General features: G+C 44.6%; 1 protein-coding gene across 1 annotated transcript in view; it reads right to left on the bottom strand.

The window, feature by feature from the left end:
* Positions 1-13,171, bottom strand: part of LOC138951797 (putative E3 ubiquitin-protein ligase UBR7) — a 28,106-nt gene that overhangs the window by 12,384 nt on the left and 2,551 nt on the right. Inside the window, exons 2-3 of the mRNA XM_070323348.1 lie at positions 8,376-8,503; positions 6,518-6,578 (exon numbers count right to left, since the gene is read on the bottom strand). Coding sequence (XP_070179449.1) covers positions 6,518-6,578; positions 8,376-8,503 — 189 coding nt within the window. The remainder of the gene's footprint in view (positions 1-6,517; positions 6,579-8,375; positions 8,504-13,171) is intronic.

The raw sequence follows: 13,171 nt of genomic DNA, 5'->3' as shown, positions 1-13,171 counted from the left end.
AAATCCCGTGTGCGCTGTCAGCGAAAAACCGTCAGCCCTAGCTATGACAGCAGAAACCTCCACTGTAAAACTCGTGCGATACAAAACATCCGTGCTCGTAGAGCACCGTCAGCAAACTCTGCTGTAACCCAATATCACGCACGGGCGCTTTCTATCATACACGACCAAGAACAGGCACTCCACTGAGTGACACTTTCTTGGTCTCTGTCACCCGATCGTGACACACCTCCCCTCTTCAAGACGAAACCTCGGTTTCGCTCACAGTCATGTTCTCCTCTCCAGCCCGAGAGAGAAAGTCAGCTCCAACATTGTTGGCGCCCGGTATGACGCGTACCGTGAATTGGTACGGTTGGAGAATCAACGCCCAGCGCATAAGTCTGGCGTTTGCCAACCTTGCAACCTGAAGATATTGCAGAGGTTGATGGTCTGTTTCCAGACAGAAAGGTCGTCCTCAAGAACGAGCAACCCCTCGTTTCACCCCTGATGACTGCAACCTTCTCTGTCTTCTTGTCTTTGTTCTTCTGGTCTTTGTTCTTCTCCCCGTAGGCTGTCCTCTCTATGTAGGCGCGCAGCAGGTTGGCATGGTACAGGCGTGCTTTCCCGTGCATCATGATCCTGTAGTCGTTCTGGCCCACTTTCGCTGTCACCTCAAAAGGTCCTTGCCACTGCAGTTGTAGCTTGTTGTGTTTGACAGGTAAAAGTAGCAACACCCGTTCTCCGATCTTGAAGCTGCGCGGTCGTGCCTTGCGGTCGAATCCTCGCGCGTAACGCTGTGCTGCTCTTCCCAGGTTCTCTTGAGCCAGTTTGCAGGTCTCTTCAATCCTGTTCCTGAGTTCTACGATGTAGGTCGCTGTCGTCTGCACCTCCTCGTCAGCTTCTTCGTCCGTCCAAGCCTGACGCAGGATAGCCATGGGACCGCGTACCTGTCTGCCGTACAACAGCTCGAATGGGGAAAAGCCCAAGCTCTCCTGAGGAACCTCGCGGTATGCAAAAAGCAATGCTGGGATGTACCTGTCCCACGTGCGTGGTTTCTCCTGAGCTAGTTTCCTCAGCATGGTCTTCAAGGTGCCATTGAACCTTTCCACCAGTCCGTTGCACTGAGCATGGTAAGGAGTGGTGAAGTGCTGCTCCAGTGATAGCAGTCGTGCTGCCTCCGCCATCACTCCTCCCGTGAACTGCGTGCCTCTGTCGGTGAGTACCTCTGATGGAATTCCCAGCCGGGACCACATGGTAACCAGAGCCTCAGCTACTCGCGTGGCTTCAATCGATTTCAGAGGGATCGCCTCTGGGTATCGAGTAGCGTAGTCCACCATGGTCAAAATGTATCTGTTTCCGTCCTCAGACGCAGGCAAGATGGGCCCGATGATGTCCACTGCCACCCGACGAAAGGGTTCGTCGATGAGCGGCATCTTCTCCAAGGGGACCTTCCTCACCCTTCCTTTGGCAACCACCTTCTGGCACTTATCGCAGGACGCACAGAAACGTCGGACATCCGTGCAGATGCCTGGCCAGTAAAAGTGGCGCCAGACACGATCCGTGGTCTTCTTGGTACCAAGATGACCTCCCAGAATCGAGTCGTGTGCCGTTGCCATGACACCCTCGCGAAACTCGCGAGGCACGACAACCTGTTTGAATGTACCTTCTTGGTTGCTGAACTCACGGTAGAGCAACTTCTTGTCCCTGAGGAACCTTGACCTCCCATGCTTCCCGCTCAGCTTCACCTTCCCCGACTTCGCATGCTCCCGAGGAGTAGCTAAGGTCGGGTCAGAATCCTGAGCCTTCGCGAGAAGCGCGGGGGTCACGTTCCCCAGGGCAGCTCGTGCAGCAGGTAGGGGTTTGAGAGGTTTGTCCTCTCGCTCCGCTTGTGCCCGCGTGAGCACTGAAATGACGTCGGGAGCCCGATAAACGGGAACCTCCCTGGTGACGCCGTCCACAAACTGGACCCGGTTTCCAATGAGCAGGTCGCATGGAGGATCGTCCATGACGACGGCCACAATGGTCCCCGTGAACAACGGGGTTACGACCTTGATCACTGCCGTGTTCAAGTCGTAAGCGTGAGATGCCTCGGCCATTCTCACCCTGATGCTGTCTCCTGTGTAGGCCATAGCTGGAACTAGACTCGCCCGAACCACTATCATGTCTGCCCCTGTGTCCCGCAGACCTTCGCCCTTCACTCCGTTAACGTAGACGTTGCAGTGGGGCTGGAAATGTTTCCTGGAGCACGGAACGCAGAGTTGTGGAATGGTGCATGAGCTCGTGACGTCCCTTAACTCCTCACTGCCAACAAAGTGAACGCCCTTCTGGTCAGCCTGTCTCCTGTGGCAGTCCTTCTTCACGTGGCCCCGCTTGTTGCAGTAGTAACACTGGATGTCAGATCTGGAACTCGATCCCTTGTGTCCCTGATCGTCCTTCCCGTCCTTGGGTCCTGAAGAACCCGAATTTCCCGATTTTCCTGGCCGTGAGCCTGAAGATTTGCCGGAGATCGCCTGGGCGTCCTCGTGCACTCTGATCCAGTCGGCTGCCTCCTGAGTAGTCTTTGGCTGGTGTTCCTGCACGAAGGTCACCACCTCAGGTCGCAGGCTGGACATCAGTTGTTCCATGACAATGAGGTCGGCAAGGTCGTTGACGGTCCAGTCCTTTTCGGCCATCTCCACCCAGCGCCGCAGGTAGAGATTAAGGCGTGCCACAAACTGATGACTCAGCTCGCCGCTCAGTCTCTTGCTGTTACGCAGACGTCGTCTGTAGGCTTCAGCAGTCAGGTTAAAGCGCTGGAGTAACGCCTTCTTAAGTGCCTGATAGTCTCTCGCCTCGTCGTCATCCAAAGCATTGTAGAGCTGTAATGCGCGTCCTTTTAAGCAGGTGCTAAGGCGGCTAGCCCACGTGGCCTCTTCCCACTTCTGGTCAGATGCAATGCGCTCAAACCGGCGTAAAAAATCGTCGAGCTCGTCCTTGTCATCGTCGAACGTCGGCAGTCTCGTACGGTCGGCAACAAACGTCGGCGCGCTAGCCTGAGTAAGCGTACCCTTCTCGGCCTGTAGCCTAGCTAGCTCTAGCTGGAGATCGCGATCCGCCTGCTCTTTCTCTTTCCGTTCCTGTCTGTCACGCTCGGCCTGTCGTTCCTGTCTCTCAAGCTCGTCTTTCTTTTCTTGTCTGTCTCGTTCTCTTTCTTGTCTGTCAAGTTCGTCTTTCCTTTCCTGTCTGTCTCGTTCTGCCTGTCGTTCCCTTTCTTGTCTGTCAAGTTCGTCTTTCTTTTCCTGTCTGTCACGTTCTTCTTTCCTTTCCTGTCTGTCTCGTTCAGCCTGTCGTTCTGCCTGTCGTTCCCTTTCTTGTCTGTCAAGTTCGTCCTTCTTGTCCTGTCGGTCACGTTCTTCTTTTCTTGTCAGTCGCTCAAATTCTTCCTTCCGTTCTACTTCTAAGCGTTTTAGAACGCTTCGGGCTCTAACGCGTGCGTCTCGCTCAGTCGGTTGCTCGCTCCCAGGAGTCTCGAAAGTTATTCTCCTCGTAGGAGATCCCCCTGTAGCCATGGTTAGTTTTAGCAAAGCTTTATTACCAAAATAAGTCTAACGCAGCTATAGCTAGAACACGCGGTGATGAAAGCGGTGGATACAAAAATCCAGCAACCAGAAAATGCAGAAGAAAAATCCAAACGGTGTAGAACAAATCGCGTAGCCTACTTTATGGCTGCTTTTTGCGGTGAAACAAAGTGTTTCCCACAGCCGTGGCCTACTTTATCGGCTGCTTTTTGCGGTGAAACAGAGTGTCTCCCACAGCCTTGGTTAGGACAGAAGTCCTCGGACCCTTCCCCCCCAAAATTCCAACAAAGTCAAAATATGGAGAAAAATCCAAGTAAAACAAGACGGTAGAAATGTAACCTGTTACAGAATGCGAAACAACAATGTAGAGAAAACTGAGTAAAACGAACAACAAATCCGTTAACCCCGCTCAGCTCTCTGCAACGGAAAACTCTGAACGTACAACAACAAAGATTCACAAACAAAGGAAAGGGAAGTAATCACAGTTAGCGCATACAATAACTCACAAATTACAATTTACATTTCCTGCAAGATGTGAATCGCTTAAGGTGTGGTATATGATCAAAACTATACAAAAAAGGGTAGCACCAAGCAGAAAATAAGTCGAGCACTGACGAGATTATCTGCTCTTAGTTATCCTTAATTGGTGGGTCTTTATCAGTCAGAAATTAACTGAGTAAATCCCGGCTTGGCCCCCATGTGTCACGTTTCAATATATCACTCAAGGTGATTATGAACCGGTTAATTACTACTAATTAACTAACCACACCACGATCCACTCTCGCAGTCATACAATTAAATAGAGTCAACAAAAGTATAAGTTTCAGACGCCTGTTTATGTATAAACTCTCCACCTCCCTCGAGCCTTCACTCAAAATATGTTCCTTTTACGTTCTCAACACGTAAAAAACCAGTGTTCACTGACAAAATGCCAGTAGTATGTAGAAAATTATAGGAACACGCTGAACCCGTGTAAATATAGTTAAATGAGAATGTTCTGTCCGAAAAGCCCTAGTTCGTGCAGGTGTCACACACCCCACGTTGTCACTACTCCAATGAAATCATAGATACGAAAAGACAACGGTGGTCAACGGGGTGCGTACGACATGGTGCACTTAGCTTTATCTCTGCTGCTGCTGCTTAGCCGGTATGCTGGTTAGTCGGTTCGCTGGTTAGCCGGTCCGCTGCCGGTTAGCCGGTCCGCTGGTTAGCCGGTCTCCTGGTTAGCCGGTCTCCTGGTTAGCGTAGCCTCAACAGTTCCCGCCAGAGTCAGCCGTGCAGATGTTACAGGAACGTAACGAAGCGAGGCGAACGAAGCGAAACGAAACGAAACGAAGGCTGCAAACAGAAAGCATCGGTGCACTAAACATGTCAGCTACCCCTCACCCACCACCTTAAAACATGTCATCTTTAAATATCTCATCGAGCACGTGGGCCTGCACAAAATGGACTTTTTACAACAACAAAACAGTCATTTTCCGTCCTTCTCTCCCTATCTGCAAAAACCATATACAGATTAGTATTTTAGCGTCACAGAGAGTAAATTATGCGCTAACCTGGAAAGAAGAACAGAGAGTATTTCATTCCACAACACAGACTCATCAACAGCGTTAAATAATGATTTATTACCTCAAAAGCCTATGATTGTACTCTCAATGGAAGCAAAGTCCGCTTCCTCCCTGGACCAGCCTCTGTTCGTCAACAGTGACCAAAACCGTCCAGAACCCCTTGTCGAATCCTTATGCGAAAGCCATCGCCGACGAAGGAAAATTGACGACTTGTCCTCAGCAAAATACGTGGCAGGGAGAAAGGAAAAACTAGTGGAAGTTCCCCTAGAGTGCCGAATATAATACTCGGTGAAAAACCATCATACTCTAGAAACTGTGTATACGATCCTTCCCCTTCTGCCGCTGGGTGTCAAGTGTGCCGTCCTTGAGTCTCTGACAGACCACCTAGCCAAATACACGTGACTGACCTTGTCCCAAAACCCAGTCCAGCTATACACAATTCTGCCTCCCAAGCAGAAAAAGACACGAGAAACTCAATCCGTGAAAATCCCGTGTGCGCTGTCAGCGAAAAACCGTCAGCCCTAGCTATGACAGCAGAAACCTCCACTGTAAAACTCGTGCGATACAAAACATCCGTGCTCGTAGAGCACCGTCAGCAAACTCTGCTGTAACCCAATATCACGCACGGGCGCTTTCTATCATACACGACCAAGAACAGGCACTCCACTGAGTGACACTTTCTTGGTCTCTGTCACCCGATCGTGACAGTCTAACACCGAGGTCATTTTGCATTTGTTAGGCAAAAAAACTAAAAAGTCTGTTTACGGTATCCTGACCGACCCTATTTTTTCGCGCGACCCTAGACATTTTTTTGGCATTTGGGAAAGAAAAAAAATTTTTTTTTTTTTGGGGGCAAAATAACTTAAAAATATGTTTGTTTTGAGAAACAAAAAAACTAAAAAAATCCCGACCTACTGACCCTATTTTTTTTGGCCTATGTTACCGTAAACAGACTTTTTTGTTTTGTTTGGCCTTACGAACAGAAAACCTGAAAAGATAAGGGCTTAAAAAAAGGTGTGTGCGAGTGCGTGTATGTGTCAGCCTTAAAATGGTCTTTCCACTGTTGTATCAGTCAACCAAATGCACTGACAATGTTTTTTCCCTTCATATTCACATAGAAACCGGTTTGTTTAAAAAGAGGACTTAGATCAACCCAAATTGTGACTTTAAAATACTGACCACCCAAACATGCTGTACCACTACCAAACTTACCTGAGAGCATTACCATATTTATTTTTACCTTAAAGTTTTCTTTGAATCAATGTGATAATGTTAATGTTACATGTACCTGTCAAAGAAATGAAATGCAACTACTAAAAGATTATTTTACGAGTGTCCACTTTTGATCAATTTCTGTATCCTTTGACTACCTGGAGTTACACACTGTAACTCATACAAGAAAACTACAGGACTTACCGACGCAAGCTTGCACTTGTTTTCACCGAACTTGCTGTTCCCACAGTCACACCGAAAATGGCTTAACAAAAAGGAGAGAATGCAAAGTGGGTAAAAGCAATACTTTTTGAAACACTCAAACAGTAATTAGAAGAAATGATAAAGATGACAAAAAACGTGTTTTATTTTTATTTTGAAAGTGAAACTAAACCCACAAGAACTATGAGTCTAAAGCAGTGTTGTTCCCAGTCTCGGAGAACAAAAGGTCAGTTTGAGCTGGATTGAAAATATCTATAGGTCCAAATGGCCCGTCTTTGTCCACTTGGTAGGAAAACAGATGGTGCGAAGAACTCCATGTCAAAACTGTTGGACGGTTGACCGGCCAGGGGTCAGAACAATGTGCCACATCAAAAAAGCATGTGTCAACCTCAAAGACTAAGGCCTGGGAACAACACTCAGGCATGGGGATTGAAATTTGTAAAAAAGGCGGAAAATTTATAACTGAAGACGCGAAGCATCAAGTCGACGGCGCGAAGCACCTAGTCTTACTAGGGGGGTCCGGGGGCATGCTCCCCCACAACAAATTTTTCTCCAAAGAACCCAGATGGTGCAATCTGGTGTCATCTGAGCTCCAAGTTTGCCATTAAATTCTGTTTTTAGAATCAGAGTTTTTACTTTTAGTACAAAAATGTACAAATTTTTGCTTTTTTGAAGAAAAAAAATATATACATGTATTATATGGTTTAAATTTGTAAAAAAATTGATCTGTTGAGGCAAACAGGAAAATGTAACTTGTAACACAATCTGTGCAATCTGGTTTACTTTCAAACATAAAAGTTCAATAACTGAGGCGGACGGTAGCAGTGCGTGAACAAAGTTCGGAAAGTTTTCGCGGGCTTTTGCGCAAAGGCCAAAGTAACCGGTGCTTTTTTTTGTGTGCCTCCCCCCTTTATTTTTTCGGCGGACACTTTTGCATTTACGGCGGAACAAAAAAAAAAATTCCGCGGAAATCCGCCGTTCGGCGGACAATTCCCATGCCTGAACACTACTAAAGTGAAAACTTGTGACATAACTGTCAAGTTATAACTAATAAATGACACTCACATGTATGGGATTAATTTGGGAGATAGTCTAAAACACCGGCACATGACATTGACACTCACATGGGATTTATTTGGGAGATAGTCTAAAACAACAGCACGTGACACTCGGTCACATGGGATTTATCGTGGAGATAGTGTAACCCCCCTTTTAATTTAAGACTTCCAATAATCTGAGAAACCAGGTCTTAAAAAGGAATTCCTTTTTAATTTAAAGACCTGGTTTCTCAGATTATTGGAAGGAGTCTTAAAATGGGGGTAAACTTACAGGCGCTATGAACTGAGAAAACAGTATTCTTTAAAAGGGAGGTAGTCTTACTGACTTTCTTACATTGGGGCCAGGGGGGTTAAAAAGGGGGTTCGACTGTAGTGTAAAAATACTAAAACACTTGGGGGCCTGGTAGCTCAGTTGGTAGAGCACTGCCAGGACTTGTGATCGGAAGGTCGCAGGTTCAAATTCGGGCCAGGACGGACACGGGTCAACTTTATGTGCAGACCCAGAGACAAAAGCCATGTCCCTCCCCTGTGTCACCACAATGGCATGTAAAAGACCTCGGTCAATCTGCCATAAGTGCAGATGGCTGATACCACCTAAACACACTATATATATGCACTTGTGTATCTCATCAAAAGCCGTGAGGGCGTAAAACTCGACTTATCATATAACCCATAACTGGTCCTTAAGAGGCAAAATATTTAGCCTGCAGGACATGAAGCATTCTCTCTTTCCTTTTTTTTTTTAACTGTAAAACAGCAGTGCATGCGATATATATACTCACCGTTTGGTGTAGAGCTCGTACAGATCATGCCCCTCGTGGCACTGGTAGCTGCAGGCTAGGCAGATTCCTGCTGGCTCAGTGGGTGAGCAGGTTGAACAAGCATACAGCGCCTGTCGCTGAACATACCCCTGTTGGACATTAAGAATATCATAATAAGCAGAAAATAGTATTCAGAAGACGCGACCTCCTCCTCCAAGATTCATCTACCTATTACTTTTTCACAACGTTGCATAACTGATAAAATCTGATCAAAAGAATAATTAGCAACAGATAATATACTACAACTACAAGTACAGTTGTATCGTGTGTGCTATTTTCAGATGTAAACAACCTTTCTTTATCTTTATTTGGTGTTTAACGTCGTTTTCAACAACGAAGGTTATATCGCGATGGGGGAAGGGGGGAGATGGGATAGAGCCACTTGTCAATTGTTTCTTAATTGTTCACAAAAGCACTAATAAAAAATTTGCTCCAGGGGCTTGCAACGTAGTACAATATTATATTACCTTACTGGGAGAATGCAAGTTTCCAGTACAAAGGACTTAACATATTTTCTTACTCTACATACTCAGTATGTGTGACAAACGGATTTGCACATAATTTTATATTGGAGTTATGTGACGCAGGTGTACAACATTTCATGGGCCACGAACTTTGAGTAGGCACCGCACGGTGAAATATTGTCCGCGCAGTGCAGTGCTGTCACGTGTGAGATGTGACCAATCAGAGAAGAGTATTAACTGAGGTTGCGTTTGTAGAGACGATAGGACAGCAGAGCTTTCCAGACCGTTGAAAAGACAAGACGGGTCTCCTGTTGGGTAAAGTTTCTCACCGGGCACTAGAGGTCGTTGGACTCGTGCCGCGGTATTGAATCGGTGGATTCAACTGCTGTGTTTACAGGTATTTATTGAATTGATATTTTGCTCGGAGATATTATTTTGCTCGGAAATATTGACTTGAGAAATGACCGGGAGAGTCATGTGCGAATTGGCTGAAAAGCGTGCGCTGATGTCAGCCATTGTTGAAAAGGGAATGTTTACATGTTTTTCGGAAATGAAGTCGCTTATGAGTAAGCGGGTGTATATACTGTAACCGCATAAGTTGGTTGACGGTAGTGATAAAGAATGTCAGAAAAGTTTATTCAAGTATGGAGACTTATGGTAGTTTAAACTTGTGTATTTTAGCATCCCGGGCCGAGGGGGTCGCGGAAGTGGGGAGGCGAGACGGGAGGTTCCACCCTTACGTCCCGAGCCGTGAACTGCGGGAGCGCAGGAGGGAGTCAGCGTGAAGCGCTGTAGAACGGGGACCCCGTCCCATTCCACCACGCGAAGACAGTTTGCGTGGGTGGGGTGGATCAGTACGTACCACTGAATGTGTGAGTACGACTGGCAAGAAGTAACCAGCGAGATAGCTGTGCGGAGATACGTTCCCCAAGTAAACAAACACGAGACGTAGAGCGTTCGTGGTTTTTTACGATCTGTGTGTAACAGAAATGAATATTGACAGAAGTATTGCCTGAGACAATGACTTCGTGTGTAGTGAGACAGACAGGCTCTCACGGAACAAAGCTTGAAGTGTTCTACGTGTGTGCACGTGAATTATAGACTGCATGAGAAAGTAACATGTGTGTATTTCTGTGCAGCTAGTTTTCTGTATGTTAACAGAAATAGAACTTCCTTGTTGAGTGAGAGTGATTTGTAGAATGAATGGGAAATAATATGTTTATGGTGTGTTATTGATTGTTTCAATAGAGGTACATGGGCAAAGGGCTGTAACCGTGTTCTTGTCTTTGTGCCTGGTTGGAGTGTTGTGTGAGTGTGTGTGAAGGCTAGGTAGTAAACAGAGAGAAGCACGCACAATTTCTGATAGGAGTAAATATACATACATACAGACATACACACGTAAATTCCAGCCGTAACATTTGGTGACCCCGATTACTCTGTGTTAGTTAAAAATTTGTAGTTGTTTCCCTGCTTTACTACATTTAATTTTGTCCCCTGTGTTGGGTTTTTAGAATTTTTGGCAGTAGGTCACGCAGACAGAGATTTTTCAGATTGAGTAGTTGTGTCGTTCATGTCCTGTTTTGTACTGTTACCGTCTCCAGTTTTACGGTAGTGCTTACTGTACAGTTCTAAGCACTGAGGGATTAGCTTCATTTTTCTACCTGTGGGGTCTTTCATTTCTCTTTCCTTGCTCTTTTCTGTGCTTTCAATTTTGTAAAATATTGGGTAAATTTTTTCTTTCTGCTTTCGAATAGGGATCTATCTGTTGTTTATTGCCCTTTGCCTTTGTTGGTTTGATTAACTTTGATTAATTTTGTTCTTTTTGACTTTGAAATTTTCTAATTTGATCTTGAAATTTTTTTGTTTGTTAGTGTGATTGATTAGGTTTATTGATTTTGTAGGATTGGTTTGTTGATTTTGTAAGTTTGTTGTAAATAATTAAGGTAATTAGTTGTGATATTTTGATATAGACTTTAATTAGTTTAAGTTTTAGTTTATTTTGGATTTGTTATTTGCTATGGTAGTAGATTGGGTACTTTGAATTTTTTTTGGGTTTAATTTAGTCTGCTGTTTGGTGATTGTGTCACTTTAATATTTTTTTTTTGGAATTTGTTTTATTTGCCTCCAACTACATTTTTTGTTGTCTTGTTGATCTAAATTAAGTTAATCTCATTAGTAGTTGTATAATATAGTTATTTTAAGCTACTATTTACAACTTTAAATTTGTTTTAGTTTAATATGGAGTGTTTCACTTCATAAATTTTTCTGCGTTTCTTTAGTTGGACTTTACTTATTTTGGGTTTGGTTTTTTGATTTAGTATTTAGATTGTTGATTAGTCTTAGTAATTACTTAAGTTTGTATTTTTGTAAAACTTTCAATTTTTCCTACTATTTGTGGTTTGGGGTTGTTGTTTTGTTTGTGCTTGTATATATGTTTTGGAACAAGATTCGTTTGGACTTCATTGACTGGGTATCTCACTTTACTTAGAATTGTTGGATATTTTTGCGTGAGATTTACGCCAAAACGTGTTTGGATATAGTCTTGTGTTGACTATTGTATCTGGTGAAAGATTTTTTGTGGTACTTGACAGATTTCAAGTGGATTGCTTGGATTTACATTATTCTTTGAAACTTTTTCAAATTTTTTTTTTCTCTAAACTTGGACATATTTTGGTGTGATTTTGAAAGTTCAAAACTTACACAATGGAGAGCGAAGATGATTATGATGCGTTGTTTGAAAAGTTTGTAAAACAGGCAGAGACTTTGGGTCTTGCTGCAGAGAAACGTGAGAAATACGTGAAAGAGAGTTTTGATCGTTTGGAGAGAAAACGAGAAAAAGAAGAGAGACAAAAAGCATTGGAAATTGAGGAAAGACGAAGAGATAAAGAAATGGAACACCAATTAAAGCAAAGAGAACTTGAGATTAGGCAGGCTGAAATTGGTGCTGGTTCGCGTACACCGCAAAATGATCGGGATTCTCACACCAGGCTCCCTGCATTCAGGGAACAGCAAGATGATATAGACTCGTACTTGTTCAGGTTTGAAACTCACGCAAAATCTCTGGGATGGGAAGAGACAAGATGGATCACGTACTTGTCTGCTCTCTTAGAGGGTAATGCATTAAACCTATACCATAGCCTTGCTGCTGCTGGTGAACTAACATACCAATGTTTGAAAGAAAACTTGCTGAAGAAATTTCACTGCACGTCTGAAACATTCAGACAAAAACTCCGAAATATCCGTCCAAGTGAAAAGGAACCGTTCCAAACTTTTGGGATTGAGTTACGACGATTGTTTGATCGTTGGGTTGCGCTATCTGACATAACCACAGATGTTGATGGTTTAGTGAACTTGATTCTGGGAGAACAATTCCTTGAAAGTGTATCGGCCGACTTAGCGACTTTCATTCGAGAGAGAGGTCTTGTTAAACTTGATGATATGGTCACAGCTGCCGAGAATTACCGTTTATCACGGGAGTCAGGATATACTATTTTCCCAGCTGGTTCCTGTGTTCAGGAAGAGTATGTTGGCACTGCTTTTGCACATGATGATAATCACGGGGGTGATCAGGAGTTACCGCGAGTTGGTTCTGGTTTTGCAAAACGTAGTCATAACCAGAATGACGAGAGTTCTGGGAACGTGACGTCTGATGCTCAGGCATATCCTCAAGGTGATGCATGTAAATCACGTAAATGTAGACGTAGTCGTGCAGGTGGTCAGAACCATGATTCATTTCGACCGATCCAGAGCATTTGTTGGTTGTGTCGTGAGAAAGGTCATAAGATGATACAGTGTAGATGGCGGACACATCCTGTAAATCCTTGCCTCGCTTGTGGTTTTCAGGGCCATAAATGGAAATCGTGTCCGTACAGAGCGATGGAAATTGAAAAGCTGCGTGAAGTGGGTTGGAGAGTTCCTTCACCCCGAGAAAAAGACACTTGTTTATTGTGTTTGAGGAAAGGACATTGGGCATTACAATGTCCATACCGTAACCATGCTCCGGAAGATAGACTAAGGGAAAACAAGAAGAAGCTTGAAGATGAAGAGAAGAAGAATGCAATTGTTCCGGAGATCGTTTCTCCAGTTAAGAAAGTTGTGGAAACTTTGAAGTTGGAACATGGTAGTGTCAACGAGAGTGAATGTACAGTCCTTCGAGACACGGGTTGTACGATTTCTGGAGTGCGTAGAGGATTGGTGTCAAAAGACCAGTTTGTCAGTGGTAACGTCACTTGTAAGACATTTGGTGGGGAGGTCATTACTTATCCTCAGGCGAAAGTTATGGTAGAGACACCT

Source organism: Littorina saxatilis, linkage group LG17, assembly GCF_037325665.1.
Source record: "Littorina saxatilis isolate snail1 linkage group LG17, US_GU_Lsax_2.0, whole genome shotgun sequence".
Taxonomy (NCBI): Eukaryota; Metazoa; Mollusca; class Gastropoda; order Littorinimorpha; family Littorinidae; genus Littorina; species Littorina saxatilis.
Note: the sequence above shows the minus strand (reverse complement) of the source record. Positions and strands in the feature narration are given on the sequence as shown.